Here is a 21,555-nt window from a genome sequence, read left to right on the forward strand (position 1 = left end):
CGCTGCGCCAGAGGACACCAAGCCCATGCAGCATTTATGACAGGATGCAGCAACATCTGCATGTGTTAATGCATGCAGATTTAAAACAGGATGCTGAAACACCTGCATGCATTACAAACACATGCAGAGTGTGAGACTATGAGTGCAGCAACATCTGCATGCAGATTTAACCCGTTAAAACCCAGGAAAGCGTCCGTGTAACATTACTTTTAAATAATTTGGCAATTCACAAATAGCAGATCTACACACTTTGTACCGCACTATGAGCTTGTTCTTCTATTGTATAACAATAGAGGAACAGGTATTGGAGAATACAAATCACTTCACATACCTTGGAAGCATCATTCACCACGATGGGGGAGCTACAAAGCATACACAACCTTCATAAGACTTAAGCAAATCTGGAAATCAAAACAATACAGCACAAAAAACAAAACTCCGGATTTACCAAAGCTGCGTACTCTCAACACTATACTATACGGTGCAGAATTCTGGAAAACAACAGAAAACGACATCCATAAATTATCCACTTTCCACACATCATGCCTGCGAAAGATCCTGCACATATTCTGGCCCCAAGACCATTTCAAACAATAACCTCCTCAACATCACTCAACAAGACAACATGCACAGTATAGTCAATAAACGCAGGTGGACCTGGATTGGACATGTGCTCAGAATGGACATCAACGCAATCCCAAGAGTCGCACTACACTGGACCCCAGAAGGACAGAGAAAGAAAGGCAGGCCTAAAATGACATGGCGTAGGATGATCGAGAAGGAGCTCCAGCAAAAGACAGATGCAAGTGGAGGAACTTTGTTGCTGCCCTATGCGCCAGCCGGCGTAATGGAACTTGTAGATTTGCTTTTTTCTATCTGGAAAACTTGTTGTTTGACTATACAGTATACATATTTTTAAAGTGAACATTTTTAACTCAAACCTTTGCTTCTGTGGGTCCCTGGAACGAAATATTATGAGATGGGGCGGTCCACGGCCAAATAGTTCAACATGTTGGTGGTCCTTGACATGAATCGGCACCGCTGATATTGCAACATAGGTTTTTCAGAAAACTGTTGGGCTTTAGAAGATGATGAATCGGCCTTCTGGTCTACAAACACATGCAGAGTTGATAACTGAGTGCAGCAACATTTGCATGCATTAACATCTTGGAAGAAATTCGTCACACTGAGGTCACCTCCGATACAGGTAAAATACCTCTCTCTCATCCACACATGAACACGCACGCACGCACGCACGCAAGCACGCACGCACGCACGCACGCACGCACGCAGAGAGAGAAAGTATTTCTGCTGACTTTTAATGATAATACAGCTTTTAACACAATGCACCGATGTCTGTAGAGAGAGAACAGAGAGAGTGAGTTGGAATGAATGGAGTGCTGCCCTGACCAACACCAGGCCCCTGTCAGGTCTGCAAAGAACACACACACACACACACACACACACACACACACAGTCACACACACAGTCTCACACACACACACACACACACACACACACAGTCTCACACACACACACACACACACACACACACACACACACACACACACACACACACACACACACACACACACACACACACACAGTCACACACACACACACACACACACACACACACACACACACACACACACACACACACACACACACACACACACACACACACACACACACACACACACACACACAGAGAGAGAGAGAGAGAGAGAGAGACAGAGAGACATAGAGACAGAAAGGCCAATTGTGTGTGAGGAAAGAGGGGCAAATTAGCTACTGGACGATAAAATGGCTCTTGGCCTTGAGGACGATCACAGCCACCAACACACAGAGATAAGCCGCTGTAGAGGTCGATAAGAGGGACCATTAGCTAACAAATGGCTGCCGCTACAATGTCATTAGAAACTCTGCCTATAGAACACAGCGGAGAGAGAGAGAGAGAGAGAGAGAGAGAGAGAGAGAGAGAGAGAGAGAGAGAGAGAGAGAGAGAGAGATCAAGTTTGTAGATAGCAACACATTAACCACATGAATCCTGTGGCGTCCCTATTCTGAGAGCATGTTGTGATATAGGCGAACCCTCGGCAGTCGACAGAGCTGTTGAAACCTCAGACTCCATGGTGGTGTATAAGCATGGGTCATCGATATGTCCTCGGTCTTGTCCGCGTGGCACATTTTTTAGATTTTTCTGTTTTACACACCATTATAATGTTTTCTATTGTGATCATAATACCCAACGGAATGTCAGCAGACCTTTGGGGCGAGGTCGCTTCTTGCCCTCAGGGCGTCTTACTGGTTTAGCCCATTTTGGGCATGAACCCCTTTTGGTGTTAGCATTATGTTATGCTTTAGCTATTGAAAAATAACAGATCGACAAGCTCAGGTCTGCTATTTTTTGAAAAATCGAAGAACGACTCACATAGAAACATAGCTTCTTCAGAAAACTGTCAGGATTTAGAAGACAATTTTAGAATCTGATCTCAGGTCAAAATGGGTTAGAGGAGAGAAAAAAAACATAGTTTAAATATGGATTTACGATTTGTACACGCTCAGGGCAGGGGATTTAACCGTGTATCTACCAACTGGCTCAGTCACAAAGAAGCCATGCCCGGTTATAGGGAGCAAGCTAATTAAAAGTGGAAATTACGCGTCAAAAGAATTACAACATTCAGAGTCAAATTTAAATGTAAAAACTTGAATCAGGGGAGCATGGAGCATTCTAATGAAGACATTGAAGGGGATTAATATGCAGGGTAATTGCTGGATCTTTCCCTATTCTCTCGAATGCCCTTTTTTAATCAACAGTCGGCTAATTACTAAAACCAGATGATGTTTACGGGAACAAAGGGAGTGGATGGGTTGAGGGCAAGAATGGGAGTGAGTGAAGGAGACTATAGTGACACTGGCATTCCCCATGATTACACCATGCAGTTCAGACAATTAAGTTGATAATAAAACAAAAACAATCAAAGTCAATTTGGAGATTCACATCTTACTGTACACTATTTTGTACACTAAGTGCCCAAAAATGTATAATGAGAGAACCACTGCTTTGCACGCACGCACGCACGCACGCACGCACGCACGCACGCACGCACGCACGCACGCACACGCACACATGCACACACGCAGGCACACACACGCACACATGCACGCACAAGCGCACACACGCACGCACACACCCACACACACTAAAATGTTGCCATACTATACACTTTATTACTCTATTATTACTGCTGCTACATTTTTACTCGTATCATAACTTGTTTTATGATATCATGTTTTGTTTTATATGTGTTGTTAGTGCAGTCTGTGGAGCATGTCACACCAACATTTCATTGCAACGACACTACTTGTGTGAGCGAGTCACGAATAAAACCTTTGCATGCTTGTGTGTGTGCATGCGTGCCGCGTACAAGAAAGTAAGTAAGTAAGTAAGTAAGTAAGTAAGTAAGTAAGTAAGTGAAGAAAATTGCTAGTTGTGTTTGCTAGACAAAGTATATTTGGGTATCAGGATACCGATCAGAGTAGAACCAGTAGAACCAGATGGATTGTTAAAGTTATTATTTATTGGTGGCATTAATGGCAGTAAATCAAGGTTGATGATGAATTAATAATGGGATGATAATGATGATGATGAAGTAAAAAATACACAAAGGAAAACAAATCAACCAAAGTACATACAACAGGAAGGTAATTAACTTACAACAAAATGACGAACCCATAATTAACATAATGGCAAACAAACCAAGGTAGGTAAAGGAACATACAATCTATAGCAGAAAAGGACCATCCATCCATCCATCCATCCATCCATCCATCCATCCATCCATCCATCCATCCATCAATCAATCAATCAATCAATCAATCAATCAATCAATCAATCAATCAATCAATCAATCAATCAATCAATCAATCAATCAATCAATCCATCCATCCATCCATCCATCCATCCATCCATCCATCCATCCATCCATCCATCCATCCATCCATCCATCCATCTTCAACCGCTTATCCGTAGTCGGGTCGCGGGGGCAACAGCTCCACCAGAGTGCTCCAGACTTCCCTCTTAAAGAGCAACATCAGTGACTTCCTCCTGGGGGATCCCGAGACGTTCCAAGGCCAGTGAGTCGTCCTCCAACTGCACCTTGGTCTTCCCTGGGGTCTCCTCCCAGTGGGGCCAGAGTAATCTAGTAAGAGAGTGGCGACACGCTTTGATCTCGTCGCAAAGCGGTGTGCTATGGGCTATAGTTCCAAACATTGGAACTATCCCATTGAGATAGAATGAGCACTTCTGCATTCCATTGTTACAATGGGAGTCACTAGATTACTCTGAGTGGGGCGTGCCTCGAGGACCTGCCTAGGGAGACGCCTGAGAGGCATCCTAACCAAATGCCTGAACCACCTAAGCTGGCTCCTTTCCAGGCGAATAAGCAGCGACTCTACTCCGAGTCTCTCTCGTGTGACTGAACTTCTCACCCTATCTCTAAGGGAGATGCCAGCCACCCGTCGAAGAAAACTAATTTCGGCCGCTTCATAATGGTGGACACAGTTCTGGTGGTGCTTCCTCTCCACACAATGTTTGCTCATTGTTAACATTCTGCATAGGCTCACCACAGGTGTGCCAAATTGGGCCCGACCCACCAAGTGTAGTACATTTTATTTTAGAGTCAGAAAGTCCTTCACAATAATAAAAGCAAAGCATGTCAACAATAAAACAATAAAGCAAGTAGACAAAAAAACAGAACAATCGGCACTGGTGAAAATCTGAAAATCAATACAGGACTTTCCGACTTGAACTTTCACAAGACATCTGCAATCACGAAGGGCTATGCAAAGGCCTTTCTGAATAGCTGAGTCAATGTGTTTTTTTTTAAGGTCCACAGAGGGCACAGTTTTTTGGTGGAACGGGAGATCATTCCATAGCCTGGGGGCGAAACTAGCAAAGGCTCGATCACCTTTAGTTTTTTGTCTTGTGGGAGGAAGAACCAGCTTGGGATGAGGATGTTAGAGACCTTCTGGGCAAATAATGGTTGGAGCAAGTCACATAGATATGGGCGTGTGTGCAGAATCCTCTTATCACCATATTTTAAGTTTTGGGGTTTTTTTGTGTAAATAATGCCCACTTACATACCTACAGCGTCACACAAAAGCACCATCAGATCCACAAGCTCAAAACCTTTACAGTTCTGCAACTTATACAGACCCGTAAGGGTCCGTTTCGACCCCATTATTGTGGTCCCCAGACCCAATGTTGAGAATCAGTATTTTTAGACTAAAAACAATAGTTGAAAATAGGGACATAAACATCATTCTTAACGTGTGTGAAAGTCATGACATCCATTTCAATTTTACCATTTCAAAGAAGTCCTGCTATGTTCATATGCCACGTGTCGATAAATAGGATTTTAAAGTATAGCTGCTGGGTTAGTTCCATTGATCCAATTCGGAACACAAGCGATTGATTGGTCATTAAAATAAACAGGCTCTGAAAACGCATTCGGCCGGGGTTTTTCACTTGGGCCCCTGCATCCAGAAAAGGTTGGAATAAATCGCATGCAGCGCCTCATCTATATTAATCCATTTTGGACTGAGGTCGATTAAAAAAAAGGCTTCAAAATCTTAACATTTTTCTGAAAAACCCATGTTTCTGTGTCAGTGGTGCTCAACCTTTTTCATGTCAAGGACCCACAGAATTATCTCGGGCCACGGACCCCCCATCTCAAAATATGTAGTTCCAGGGACCCCCCAGAAGCCAATATTTTAGTTAAAAATGTTCGCTCTGAAATATATATACATAGATTTGCGCCACATTTTCACGACTTTAAAAAAATAGCAGACCTACAAGCTCGTAGCGCGCCACTCGGTGGCGCGCTATGAGCTTGTAGATCTGCTATTTTTCAATAGCTAACATAATGCTTAAAACACCAACAGGTTCCCGCCCAAAATGGGTTAATGCTACAGCCTGAGTATATAGGCGGAATATAAAAGTGGGAAGTGTGTGGTTTCATGATGTCAAAGGGGACATTCATAACGGTATAATGGGTACGGTTATTTCTTTTTTGTGATGATGTGGCGCTTGTGTGTGTGACGCTCATTAGTTAGTCTGATGGCCTGCCCTGCTCCCCCTGTGGGGAGCGCTGGTGGCAGCTGCCTCCTCCCGCATTTACCAAGTGGAAAGGCACTGACAGGCGTGACATCAAATCACTGTTTGAAACCGTAACTCATCGCTGCGACATTATGTCATCATAAAAATATACAGGCAGGAGGCCGGGCCATGCACCGCCTTCGGAAGAAAAAACACGCATCGAGACAGCTTCGTCGGCAGCTATCTATATAGGAAGAGATGGAGTAGAGGGGATGGCGGGAAACGTTGTTGACGTGTGACGGAGTCGCGCGGCGGAAATAGCCGATCTACAAGCTCAAAATGCGTAGATTGAGAGGCGCAGCCCGCTGTGCGGCACGGACGTGCAGCGGAAGCATAAATTAAGGCAGAGCGCGAGGTGAAGGTGAGGGTACGGGGGGATTCGGGAAAAACAGGAGGCAGGAAGGGAAAGAATAGCAATGTACTCAGCAAGGAGAAAGTTGAGTTTATGTGGCGAATGAATAATGAAATAGGACATTAAAAGACGGAGAGGAGAGTTGGCACGAGGCGGAAGGGAGAGTAATGAGAGTAAAGCGAAGGAGACAGGAGAAAGTGAAGAATGAAGAAAACACTTTTAATCGAGCAAATTCGCCCCCAGACCGGGGCCTTTTTAAAAAAAATTCTTCAGAGAGAGACAGAGGCCTATGTCTGACCTTGCTCATGCAACCGTGTGATGCTGATTCAGAGTCTCAGACTAATGTAATGTCGTCAGCAAAGATGTGCGTGAACCTGTGTGGGTGTGCGGGTGATTGTACGCATGCATGAATTTATGCGAGGAATTGTGTATAATGTATAGTGGACGGGGGAGGGGTGACGACCCGAGTACCACCGTATATGTCTGCCTGGAATATAAAATGTGACTGTTTAGTTGCGCTGGATTTTGACCAACCGACTGAGTCTAATGTGTTGAGAATGGTTTGACACGGCTACATTCAGTCCTACGGCATGCACTGTATATGAGGTGGACTTGCCTGTATGGATAAGGTGGGCATGAGTAAATGGTGCATTTATATAGCGCCTTTATCCAAGGCGCTTTACATAGATTGTGCATTACATTCACCCATTCACACACCGATTGCAGCGGAAGCCATGCAAGGTACCAACCAGCACATCAGGAGCAATTTGGGGTTCAGGGTCTTGCCCAAGGACACTTCGACATGTAGACAGGAGGAGCCGGGATTCGAACCGCCGACCCATGGATCATTGGACGACCTGCTCTACCTCCTGAGCCACAGTCGCCCTATTGAGTAATGAGTATACTAAAGACACCAGTAGTTCTCAAAGTCAGGTCTGGGGACCCCCAGGGGTTGTTGAGGGGGTTCCACGGCCGTACCCAGCTAAATGTGTTAATATATAGCTCGTTCATCCCCTGGGTTGTGGACGTTTTTCTCTATATGGAGAATAACATTGGGTCATCTTAGAATGGTCTCATATAAGAATTGTATAGTCCAACAATAAACAAACTGTCCTGACGATATTGTCAGGGAGGTGGCTCTGTATCGTTTTACGATTTCTCACTCATTTGATACAGTCAGATTCTGGCGAAAATGTAACTATTCAGTGGCAGTAACATTGTCGATTTCTCGCCGTCAGTTGATTCTTCATCAATGAGCGGACTCAGTGGAGAAACAATGACATTGCCAACACACTGTAGACAACGGGCTACATAATGTACATAATGTAGGTTGCATGACAATTATAAACATGTCCACTCCACACACCAAACATAACATGTGTTGAGATGACAGAACACATGTAGCCACATGTAGCTGCCCACAGGTTCAACAGAATGTCCACGCATCATTTATTTCTCTACATGCGCACCCCCATGCGCCTCTCCAACTCTTCCAAACAGACACCAATAAGACATGCACCGTGAAAACTGTGAAGCAGAGTCCTCTAATTAGTAAGTCCATCCAAGTGCATCCAAGTTCTACATTACATCGATACATAAACAAATCACAATCAAAAGGAACACCAGACATTGCGATATTCCAGAGCTCCCTCTAAATGTCTGAAATACGTGTCTCTTTGACGGGGGGCGAGCCACCATTGCTCCCCCGTATTTTGAACTCTGCACTTGGGTGCTTTGCACATTCCTCTCCTCATTTCAGGAAGGCACCACACTGAGTCCATTTAGTCCTCTCAAATGTCAGCTGCAGCTTTGAAGTCGAGAATACAAATGACACACACATTTCTTTGGTCAGAATTGGACTATTATGATCGTTGTGGTTGAAATGCTTTTTAGAAATTTAGAAATTGGGTCCATTTGGTTTCATTTGTACACTCTCAGAGTTAAATTAACATTAATTTTACAATATAAATTGGGGGGTCCCAGAGATAGAAATTCCATTAAATGGGGGTTTGTAGAATAATATGCATGTCAAACCTTGAAATCAAACTGCTAGAGCCGTAAAACTCTTCTCTTATGGGGGTCCCTGGGATATCTCTTCAAATGGGGGGTCCGCGGGCTAATACGTGTCAATCTGGGGGTCGTTGACATGCAAAAGTTTGGGAACCACTGGTGTAAAACACAAGCTTTGACTAGTATTATTATGCCAGGCTCATAAACCAGGCCATTGCAAACTTGCCTGCATGCTGTCTTCAAGAGATAAGTCTTGTGCGAAGAAGAGTGATATATCCCTAGAAATTAATTCACACACCTCACCTCTATCTCACATGGATATTCTTAGTCACTGCTCAGGATACACATCAACACACCAGGTGCTGTCAGATGGAAACCCTCGTAAGTCCAAAACTGTAATTTTTCAGGAATATATGGAACAACATTTTACAGAAATAGTAAAACATATATCAGATCTACAATCTTAAAACGTGTCGAAATGCGATGCGTTGTGAGCTTGTGGGTCGGATATTTTTGCGACCTTGTCGCTCTCGCACAACGAAGTAATAAGGGAGCTTCTAGGTGACAAAGAAAACACGAAATGTTTAAATATGGCGATAGGAGGTTTCTGCCCGTCAGTGACGCCCATGTGCAGGATGCTGCGTTTACATCATTATGCAAACACATGCTCGTATCGATTGCAAGATGAGCTGTGCTCTCCCACACACACACACACACACACACACACACACACACACACACACACACACACACACACACACACACACACACACACACACACACACACAGAATAAAGGTGATTTTGATAGGACACACACCCCTCCCCCTCATTGAAAAGGAGTCTGCTTGCATAGGCATTAGTCTCTCTCTCATTAGAATGGCAGTGGCGCAAAATACGGTAACTAAATAAATGTACTCAAGTACTGTAGTTTTTTGAGACACTGTACAATTTTAGATACTTTAGAAAACATAGAATTAACCAATTAAGCACTATACTTTGTCTATTCACAAATTGTCTACCTGTAGACCAGCTTGAAAAAAAGTTAACCTATAGAACTTATACCTGCAAGTATATTTGTAGTAGATTCTAGTAGCCTACTTTTGTTGTAATTAAGTAAGGGGGGTAAATGCATAGGCTACTGGACTTTTACTTGGTAAAATACCGTTCTACATTGTGGCATTACTACCTATATGGTACTAAAATGAGTACTTTGTCCACTCACTGCTCATTGAAAAGGGAGTCTAGATTGCTTACATAGGCATCAGTCGAAGAGATCCACACACAGACAGTCAAACTGAATTTAAGCCAAAACTGCTTTCACCCGCAGTCAGCAAAGGATTTCACTGCAAATTGATGTGGTCCCTTTTACAATGTTCCCTGCCCGAGCACTGACAGAGCCCCAATAAATCAGAGCAATCACAAGGATATATGGCAGAGAGCCTGTAGTAAATCCTTCTGCAATCATAAATCCATACAGCCGAGCCCGGAGTCTCTGTCCACGCGCTCTCTCCCTCAAGCCTAATTTATTCTTCAGGCGGAAAGGTGTCGCGCAACATGTCGTTCAACGCGAAAGGAAAACGCATTAGAGATCTGTCACATCATGGCACTTTTTTTTTTGCTGATAAGCATATCCTGTAATTAGGCTACAAGCTGTCTGCCTCCTTTCTCACTTCCTCTGGCTTTTCTTTGCTGAAATTTTATACATTTCTCATATAATTCTCCTTTACGTTCTTCTCGTATAGCACACGTTTTTATACTGCTACTGGAGACAGAGCTGTTAAAACAGTGGTTCTGCAACCTTTTCCATTTCAAGGATGTCCCAGTTTGATATGCATATATAGGCCCTGGACCCACACTTCATGATTATGTTTTATCTATGGGACTCCAATCTACTCTGTAAAATCCATGTTAATTTAACTCTGAGAGCGTTCCAAACGATTCATCATTTAGCTGGGGGGCACCGAACCCCCCCACCAAGGACCCCTGAGTTCCTATACAGAGTATACCGACCCCACGTTGAGACCCACTGGTCTGTCTGTCTGTCTGTCTGTCTGTCTGTCTGTCTGTCTGTCTGTCTGTCTGTACTTTATTTGTTTATTTGGACAGGACAATGTATATTAATGGACGTCACATGGACGTAAATACACCGGATAGCCTATAGCACAGTTGCTAATTTTCATCCGCAGTCCTCAAAAGAAACACAAAACGGGAAAAACAGACCGTCAAACAGTGGAATACATTTGCATAACATTACATAGCAGCATAAAAAAAAGAAATACACCTAAAATAATCATGAATGGTTGCAGCTTTGGTTTTCAAGCAACCATTTTTCAGATTGTATTTAAAAGAGGGAAGTGTAGCACAATCCCTTTATACGCTGCCATTCCATGCTGCAAAACCCTGTACTGAGAGGACATTTTGGCCGAATGTTGTTTGCCGGTGCGGCACTTCGCAGTCTCCTCGAGTGGTTGCTCTGGTACTGATTCCCCTATCGGGCTTTCGTTTAATGAATTCACTTATAGGGAATAGACTCTGTCTGTCTGTCTGTCTGTCTGTGTATATGTGTGTCTGGAGTCTGGAGCTTGCAAACCACCGCTGGACTGATCAGCAATATATTTCTTGTGCACACTGCCCAGTATGCCTATTTCCACTATTGTTTTTTTTCCCTTTTTTTTAAGATTAGTTTTTTGGGCTTTTCACCATTATTTCTATAGTACAGAGAGAGAGAGACAGGAAACGGGGAGAGTTAGGGGCTCGGGAATCAAACCCGGGTCACGCGCTCAGGCCTGACCGCGTCCTCCAACACTCATACGCACGCACATACAAACACATACACACAGAGACTTGCTCTGCATAATGTCTATTTTTATACATTTTTAACCCATTTTAGGCATGACCTCAACATAAAAAAAAAAATCTTCTAAATCCTCCAGTTTTCTGAAAGAAATATTTTCACGATTTTTCAAAAATAGCAGACTTACAAGCTCATAGCGCGCCACTCGGTGGCGCGCTATGAGCTTGTTGCTTGTTTGGTGGCGCGCTATGTTGCTTGTTTTCTGTACGGATGGAAAGTAGCATTCTCGTTAAATCCGCTGTATTCACATGACATGATCCCAACAGTCCATGCTGTCCCGCCCCAAAATGAATAAAGACATAAATACAATAAATCATTACATTATATTACAGTAAAAGCACAGAGTTTGGGATCAACGTACAGTAATAACACAACTTAAAAAGATAAAAAGCAGACACGATCTAAAAATCTGAATATTTGTGTCAGATATATTCTGTGTCTATAGGTGGAACATGACCTTTTTTGACACAATCTAAATGTCTCAGTAGAAGAGCATCTAACCTGACTCCGCCAGATGGGGCAGCAGAGAGTACACTGGGTTCCCCCCTCCTGCTCCCATCTGGGAACTCTCCGGCCACAAAACGGCCTGGCCAAGCAGCAGCTAGAGGCGGGATAGCTGATTGGCCAGGCCGTTTTGTGGCCGGGCATCAACTCGCTCCCCGAGTAGAGCAGTGATGGCCATCAGCTCCCAAGACTTCGCCCCCACCCTGAGTCTCGCCCTAACCTCGGGTTCCTCATCCCATTCCACGTTCATCTCATTTCGTTTCGATAAATCGTCAAACTTAAGTAGAGGTGTGGGGCAGTATTATGCGTGTCTTAAGTACCAGGTCTTATTACTTATAACTTAAGACCTGGAGGCGTGGTCAATGCTGTTTGGCCACTCAGAATAGCCAAATGGCATTGATCACGCCTCCAGGTCTTAAGTTAAGTAATAAGACCTGGTACTTAAGACACACATAATACTGCCCCTTGTCTCTTACTAGTGAAACTTTACGTATAGTGGAAGTCAAAGGGTCTTTCTTGGGGCTGAAACCTTGAAGTCATAATGTCATAGATATGGTATAGACGACTGACGTCAACAGGCTGGTCACGTGACCATCCAAGATCCACTTTGGAGCCACAGCATTCCATGTGGATCCTGAGATAACACAGGATTAGATTGTCAAACACACACACACACACACACACACACACACACACACACACACACACGCGCGCGCACGCACGCACACACACACACACACACACACACACACACACACACACACACACACACACACACACACACACACACACACACACACACACACACACACACACACACACACACACACACACACACACACACACACACACACATTTCTTGTCCTTTTCTCATCATTGCCGTGTCACCCCGCTGTCAGCTTTACCCAGACGCCTGTGTAGTGTGTACCCGAGGAACTGTGTGAGTGTGCTGACAGTGGCACGTACAATCAATGGCAGCGAGATTATCACCCGAAGAAGACACGCAAACAGTGGTATACTCAAGTCCTTAATACTTAAGTAAAAGTAGTAATACCACAATGTAAGAATACTCTGTAAAAGGCCTGTATTTAGGCATGTGCCGTGTATACAACATTATTATGCCCGCCTCCCATGGAGGAATTTATAGAACGGAAGCCCGACACGGGCATCAGTACGAGGGCCGTCACTATAGAGCCAGAGGGGATTGTGCGGTGCCGACTTAATGCACACTCGCACAGACTTTGCGCAACATTTCCTTTCAGTTCAAGGAAGCTGGAAGCTCAATTTGGAACAATCCCACTGACACAAGAGGGTGTCCATCCTTTGCATCGTTTAACCCATTTTGACCTGAGATCAGATTCTAAAAATGTCTTCTACATCCTGACAGTATTCTGAAAAAGCTATGTTTCCATGTCAGTCATTCTTCGAATTTTCTAAAATAGCAGACCTACAAACTCGTAGCGCGCCACTCGGTGGCGCACTATGAGCTTGTAGATCTGCTATTTTTCAATAGCTAAAGCATAACATAATGCTAACACCAAAAGGGGTTCCCACCCAAAATGGGTTTTAAGGTCCAACTAAAGGGATGGATCATTGACAATCAAACATGTGAAAATGTAGGTTTTAGTCGCTTTCTTGAGTGTCATGTATTTTGAGTCAATAGGCTACTGTTGTTTTTCCTTCTCTGTTTGTATACCCTTTTAGTAATGTTTGTATATAGTGCTCTTTTTTGTATTGTTGCTTGTTTTCTGTACGGATGGAAAGTAGCATTCTCGTTAAATCCGCTGTATTCACATGACATGATCCCAACAGTCCATGCTGTCCCGCCCCAAAATGAATAAAGACATAAATACAATAAATCATTACATTACATTACATTAAAAGCACAGAGTTTGGGATCAACGTACAGTAATAACACAACTTAAAAAGCAGATCTAAAAATCTGAATATTTGTGTCAGATAGATTCTGTGTCTATAGGTGGAACATACAGTATGACCTTTTTTGACACAATCTAAATGTCTCAGTAGAAGAGCAGGGAGACAAAATACAACCACCCAGAAAATATACAAAGTGCTGCCTTAATCCTCCAATGTCACTATATCACCTGATGAAGGCTGTTCACTATCACCTGATGAAGGCTGTTCACTATCACCTGATGAAGGCTGTTCACTATCACCTGATGAAGGCTGTTCACTATCACCTGATGAAGGCTGTTCACTATCACCTGATGAAGGCTGTTCACTATCACCTGATGAAGGCTGTTCACTATCACCTGATGAAGGCTGTTCACTATCACCTGATGAAGGCTGTTCACTATCACCTGATGAAGGCCGTTCACTATCACCTGATGAAGGCCGTTCACTATCACCTGATGAAGGCCGTTCACTATCACCTGATGAAGGCTGTTCACTATCACCTGATGAAGGCTGTTCACGGCCCGAAACGTTTAAAACGTGATTTAAAATGGTGTTCTAACACAATAAACACTGTTGGAGCATGCAAAGACTGTGTGCGGACCACTCCTTCTCTTTATGTCTATACCTTTAGTCCAGCACCAGCCAAGAACTGGATGTGCGCAAGCCACCTGCTTTTTAAATGAATCCTCCAATGTAACATGGTGAAAATTATTTCATTTATTTTGTACTGTCACATGTGACCTTATTGTGTCGCCTGCAAGAAGGAGAACAGCCACTTCAGCAAGCAGTGGCGTGCACAGACATTTAGAGGGGCAGGTGCTCAAGTGGAAAAAAAAGGGCATTAAGGCAACCGGCCGGTTGCCTTAATAGTGTGAGATTTATAGATTGTGGGGCCTAAATACTATTAGAAGCTTTTTATCAAGAATTGATCAATGTTACCATGGTCCACATACTGTACAGTGTAACTGTACAAAAAAAAGGGCACATTGCCAAAAGGGCAGGGGGTGCTCTAGCACCCCCTAGTGTCTATCTGTGCACGCCACTGTCAGCAAGTATACCTTTCAGAGACGTGTGATGTTGAAGGATGAAGGGGACACAACGTACCATCCATGCCCTGTCACCAAACACATGCATGGCTACATTAATGCATATTGTCGCTGTGCGGCAGAAACCTCTTATCTCCATATTCTAACCTTTTTGTGAAAAAATAACGTCCTGCTTGATCATACTTAACTACAGCGTCACACAAAAGCATGCATGGGGCGACAGTGGCCCAGGGGTATAGAGTGACCGGATGGATGGGAACTTCAAGGTTCCCAGTTCGAACACGGATTACCCCAGAGATAGTGTCGAAGTGTCCTTGAGCAAGACTTAGGGCTCCATTTTCGTCACCGCTAAACCCCTTATCCCTAAACTTCTTTGCCTTTTTTTTTTACTATTTTGCAAAACATTTTTGAATTGTTAAAATGGCCAGTCTACAAGCTCACAATGTGTCAATGTAGATTGGCTGGTTGAACTATTCACAAAATAGTGAATAGTAAAAAAAAAAGGCAAAGAAGTTTAGGGATAAGGGGTTTAGCGGTGACGAAAATGGAGCCCTTTAGACTCTGAACCCCTAATTGCTCCTGATGAGCAGGTTGGTGCCTTGCATGGTTTCCTCCGCCATCGGTGTGTGAATGTGTGTGAATGGGTGAATGCAATTAATACACAATCTCTGTAAAGTGCCTTGGATAAAGGTGCTATATAAATGCACCATATACCATCAAAAGTAGCAGATCTGCAAGCTGGACGCTTGCTGTTTGCTGTTTTTGAGTGGTGCAAACCACTCCAACAACCAGCTTTGTCTGTATCTATGTATGTGTCTATGTATGTGTGTACCTGTGTGTACCTGTACGTGGGGCCACGCAACCAGTGAGCATGGTTGCTATGGTTAGTGTGTGACATCACTGCACCACTCAGTTCACACGGGTGTGATTTTTTTTAATGTATTTGAACCCTGAGGTTTACGTGCGCAATGAGGACTGTGCTCTAGTCTAGGTTGTCTATTTCTATGTTGTTCTTAGCCAATTAGGCCGCACACAGGCTTCTGTGCGCGGCCTATAGAGGGGCGTGTTCAAGCTACGTGCAACACAACGTTTCTTTGGGAAACCCAGCCACTAAACATGAGGCCAGTCTAAAGTGACACTGTAGAACAAAAAATCTTTATTACAAAATTATGTTTCGGTCATTAAACCTTCATCAGTTCAAACATGATTCCACATGAGGCCAGTCTAAAGTGACACTGTAGAACAAAAATCTTTATTACAAAATGATGTTTCGGTCCTTAAACCTTCATCAGTTCAAACATGATTCAGCCTGGTATACTGGCTCATGCCTAAAAACGGGAGTAGGCTATACAATTATTTTGTTCCTCTCAAATTAAATTGTTCCCCTGGTGCACAAAAGTCCCAAGAGCAACATTCTTCATGCCCTTTATGGCGATGATCTTGTGTGTGCCGAAAGGATCATCTGGATAATTTTAGCACCTGCAAGTCCTCCTGTGACCCTGTGGGTGTATAACATCGCAGTCAGCATAATTTACTCGGACCCCCCGCTGTTTTGTCCACTGCCAAGCCCATTAATCACTGTAATGATGGAATCGCATTATTGCCCCTTAAGTGTTGAATGCGGGCACTCACTCACTACTGCAACCACTACAACCCACAGTGGTGGGAAGAAAGTATACTCTTTTGAAGAAAGTATATACTCTTTTGAAGAAGAAGAAGAAGAAGAAGAAGAAGAAGAAGAGGAGGAAGAAGAAGAAGAAGAAGAAGAAGAAGAAGAAGAAGAAGAAGAAAAACTCTATTGCAAGAAAAAGTATTCCAAATTGTACTTGTATTGAGTAAAAGTATGAAAAAAGTACATCAGAAAATTCTTACTGTACTGTATACAGTAACAAAGGAAAAGTACTCAAATTCTTCAAAATTCTCGTTCAAATGTCTTTTGAAAATAGCCGATCTACAAGCTATAGTAGATCGCAATTTTCAAATGGGCTAAGGTCACACCACTTTTCGATTACGCGGCAGATTACGCGGCAGATTCTGCAATGCTTTTCAATTGGAACGGCACGGTTCTGTTCCAACAAATCGCTCCGTTAATCCCATTGAAAAGCATCGGCAGAATCCACGCATAGGCAGAATTAAAGTTTGGTGTGACCGCAACCGTATTACAATATACGGTCCTTAAACCAGTCAGTTCAAACAAGGTATTTTTATTGATTGAAAGGTTTATTGAACATAAATGTAAAAACAGCCAAACAGCCAAAAAAAAACACGTCCTTGCGGTCTTGTTTCCATTTAGGCCCTATGCCATCAATTCATAAACGGCTGAAGTATATAAAATAGGGCTTAATTGGTTACTGTACGTTTTGCAAAGTAACAAGCAAAGATGTCACTTGAATGAAAAGTACAATATATGCCTCTGAGGTGTAAAGGAATAATATTATATTAAGTATAAGAATAAGTAAAAGAACCTCAACATTGTACAGGGCGGTGCAGTATACTTGAGTAAGTGTACAAATGCACTTCAACACTCACTGCCCATGACTCACTCACCACTGCAACACTACAACACAGACGTTTAGCAGATTCAGCCCAGGCTGCTACATTGTTAAAGTGATTATTTGCTCCATTAAATTAGATTGTAATTACCTGAGCCTTTTTCCCCAGCCTACGGAAAAGGCTTAGGGAAAAGAGGTATATAATTTTCCTTTAAGCCAGCTTGTTGATTTTGACAGCAGTTTTTGTCATGGTCTTTTGAATAAAAGTTTTAGTCACATTTTAGTTGAGTATATACAGTTGATTTCTCGACTAAAATGTATTTTGGTGGGCCTTGAAGACGTCATAATGGCAGACAGTTCCCATCCGGCAGCTCTACCGACCACTCTCTCTACCCCTGAGCCACTGCCACCCTTTTTCTCCCTGCAGGAAATAAAAAACGGCTGGGTTTCCGAGGCTACTTTCCAAATTACACCACAGTAGTAAGAGAGTGGTGATGCTTTGATCTCGCCGCAAAGCGGGTGCCTATGGGCGATAGTTCCAAACATTGCTCCTATGGCTGGAACTATTCCATTGAGATAGAATGAGCACTTCCGCATTCCATTGTTACAATGAGAGTCAACGGGAGTGTCATTACTCTCTTTTATACTACTCTGGCTACTGCCACCCTGACGCTTTTCAGGCCAATTCAGAAAGAAACCGGTGTTACACATCTTTTAATTCCAAGTCATTGGTATAGGAAGGTTTCTGAACTGACCGTGTCCCACCAATGAGACACTGAGTGAGTAGATGGAGATAGTAGTGCCATCTTAAGCATTAGTGAGGATCAATTACATGAAGATGAAGCGTGTGCTGTTGCTGGTGGTGGTGGTGCAATGGAATAATCTGACCAGCAGGAGGGGAAGTCTCTATGCGGCTCATCTGCCCCCAGTGCTTTCCATATGTTTTACCTGTGTACTTTATATTAATTATACACTACCGGTATTTAGCATTGTAGTTAAGCATTAGCAAATACTTTATTCATCGTGAATTCATCAAGCATTTTTCATACAATAGTATACTAAGCATTTGTTTCAGCATTTCAACTATACACTATTTAGCTTTAGTTAAACATAGGTTAAGCATTTTCATTCTCAAGGAATTCATCGTTTGTAATGCGTTAATCACACATTATTGTTTATAAAATATGTATTAACAGATGTAGACATGATAGTGTAGATAGATACATGTTTTATATTTTATATTTGATAATAATATAAAAGTTCAAGTATGAATCATACTGGAACTCATGATACATTAAAGTTCACTAGTATCATAGTATAGTCAGTATTTTGAGCGAGCCCATCTAAAGTTAGGACTATATCTATATATATAGGCCATATAAATAATTTATAATAGCATAGAAGCAATGCTAGAAAATGCTTAACTAATGCTAAATAGTGCATGGTTGAAACATTTCTTTATTTATTTAATGCTTAGTAAGTATGAATAATGCTTTTCATAATGATATATCCATGATTAATTAAGTACTATACTAATGCTTAACTATATAGCTTAATAGTGTTATCATAAAAGTGACTTTCCACCGGGATCCAAACTTAAAATTACCTATAATGTCCCATTTCAGAAAGCGTGAAAATAGCCAAGCCAAGTTAAAATTAATTATTGATTAGTTTTCCCCCCCACAATGTCTTCTTCTTATTTTGTATCTTTTGGCATAAAACTTAACATAGGAATTAAGCATAAACAAAAGTTGACTCGCGACCCCTTCAACGACCCTAAAATGTGTTGCTCTGACCCATAGTTTGGCCCACCCTGCTCCACCCTTTAAGGCAGTTCCCTCCTCCTCTGTCCCTCCTCTGTCCCTCCTCTGTGTGTGTGTGCGTGTATGTGTGTGTGTGTGTGTGTGTGTGTGTGTGTGTGTGTGTGTGTGTGTGTGTGTGTGTGTGTGTGTGTGTGTGTGTGTGTGTGTGTGTGTGTGTGTGTGTGTGTGTGTGTGTGTGTGTGTGCCTCTCTCTTTCATCCTATCCCAGATGAGAAGGGGTCCCTCACTATAACCGCTCTGCAGCCGACTGAGTGAGAACACATGTTTACTTTGGAGAAGTAAGAGAGGGAGAAAGACAGAAAGAAAGGCATAAAGGTCCACGCTGAACGAGAAAGAAACAAAAGGTCTTAAGGCTGGAGGCGCTTTGTGTTTCTATTGTTGGACTATACTTCTCCGGGGGGGGGGGGGGTGGGAAAGGAATATGAGCACAGCTGTTTCTCCGCTCGAATCGAAACTACTATAATGCACGTGAGAACTTCAAATACCTTGACGTGTGAATGAGATCATATAAGTGCAAGTGACTAGAACATGGATACATCAGTGGCATTGAGCTCCCTTCTTCTCCTGGCGGTTGTTTACCTGCACTGCACCGGCGACCACCTGGCCCTCGGCGCCATGGACTCCTGCTACGACGACCGGGGAGCCGCGGGCCGCTGCCTGCCCAAGTTCGAGAACGCGGCGTTCAACCGCACCGTGGTGGCCTCCAACGTGTGCGGCTCGCCACCCGAGGACTACTGCATGCAGACGGGCTCCACGCGCCTCTGCCGCCACTGTGACCTGGCGGCGTCGGAGCCGGGCCTGAGCCACAACGCCAGCCTCCTGACGGACTTCCACACGGACGAGGAGCCCACGTGGTGGCAGAGCCAGTCCATGTTCTATGGCGTCCAGCACCCCAACTCTGTGAACCTCACCCTGCATCTAGGTAAGACTGATTGATTGATTGATTGATTGATTGATTGATTGATTGATTGATTGATTGATTGATTGATTGAAAAATGTATTAACAGTTTGCAGAATTACAGTACATTTCAAGCACAAACTCAATACAAAGGCTGTTAACTGTGAGTGGACGACCCAATTAAGCATTACACTTGTTTACAACAGGGTCCACCATAAAAACATTTAGAGACGTACAAATAGACACTTCTATATAGACAAAGAACAGAACAGGAATTCATCATAATGGAGGTAAAAAGGGAAAAGAAACATATACAGTGAGGGGAAAAGGGGGGTGACCACAGTCCACAGGGGGGTGACCACAGTCACCCCGACACTGTGAACCTCACCCTGCATCTGGTAAGACCACAGTCACCCCGACACTGTGAACCTCACCCTGCATCTGGTAAGACCACAGTCACCCCGACACTGTGAACCTCACTCACCCTGCATCTAGGTAAGACCACAGTCACCCCGACACTGTGAACCTCACCCTGCATCTAGGTAAGACCACCGTCACCCCGACACTGTGAACCTCACCCTGCATCTAGGTAAGACCACCGTCACCCCGACACTGTGAACCTCACCCTGCATCTAGGTAAGACCACAGTCACCCCGACACTGTGAACCTCACCCTGCATCTAGGTAAGACCACCGTCACCCCAACACTGTGAACCTCACCCTGCATCTAGGTAAGACCACCGTCACCCCGACACTGTGAACCTCACCCTGCATCTAGGTAAGACCACCGTCACCCCGACACTGTGAACCTCACCTTCCATATAGGTAAGACCACATGCAGTCACCCCAACTCTGTGAACCTCACCCTCAATCTGGTAAGACCATGCAGTCACCCCGACACTGTGAACCTCACCCTCCATCTAGGTAAAGGCTCATTCAATAGTCTGGATTTTCGGTGGTGAGGTGACCACCGAACTACAACATGATGTCACGAGCCGCGGTGAAGAGCAAACCACCGCCACCGACCCCAGCCCTTCTCTCTCTTTTTACTCACCACCGCTCAACGTTATTTCAGCTCCGGTGGTCACCTCACCACCGGAGCGGTGGTCACCCCACCACCGGAAATCCAGACTATGAATGCGCCTTTAGACCACAGTCACCCTCACCCCAACACTCTGTGAACCTCACCTTCCATCTAGATAAGACTGCATGCAGTCACTCCGACACTCTGTGAACCTCAGTGGTGGAAAAAGGTAAAAGTATCAATTCAATATACTGCAAATGCTGCAATGCAGACATACAACATTTCACATCTTTTCAAATGCATAAAATGTATAAAAAAATCTTTTGAAAATAGCAGATCTACAAACTCACAATGCATTGCATCACGACGCATTATGAGTTGTATTTGTATTTTTTATAATGGCCGAAATGTATAGGGCTGAAGTGGTTAGTTTACGTTTTGTAATCAAAATCTACAAAGTAACTAGTAGTAA

General features: G+C 43.6%; 1 protein-coding gene across 1 annotated transcript in view; it reads left to right on the top strand.

The window, feature by feature from the left end:
- Window positions 1–21,555, top strand: part of lamc3 (laminin, gamma 3) — a gene marked incomplete at its 5' end in the record, with an annotated part of 260,453 nt that overhangs the window by 15,673 nt on the left and 223,225 nt on the right. The window contains 2 exon segments of the mRNA XM_079525276.1: window positions 19,714–19,743; window positions 19,746–20,084. Of these exon segments, the coding sequence (XP_079381402.1) occupies window positions 19,714–19,743; window positions 19,746–20,084 (369 nt within the window).

This window comes from Electrona antarctica (assembly GCF_951216825.1).
Source record: "Electrona antarctica genome assembly, chromosome: 16".
NCBI classification, from domain to species: domain Eukaryota; kingdom Metazoa; phylum Chordata; class Actinopteri; order Myctophiformes; family Myctophidae; genus Electrona; species Electrona antarctica.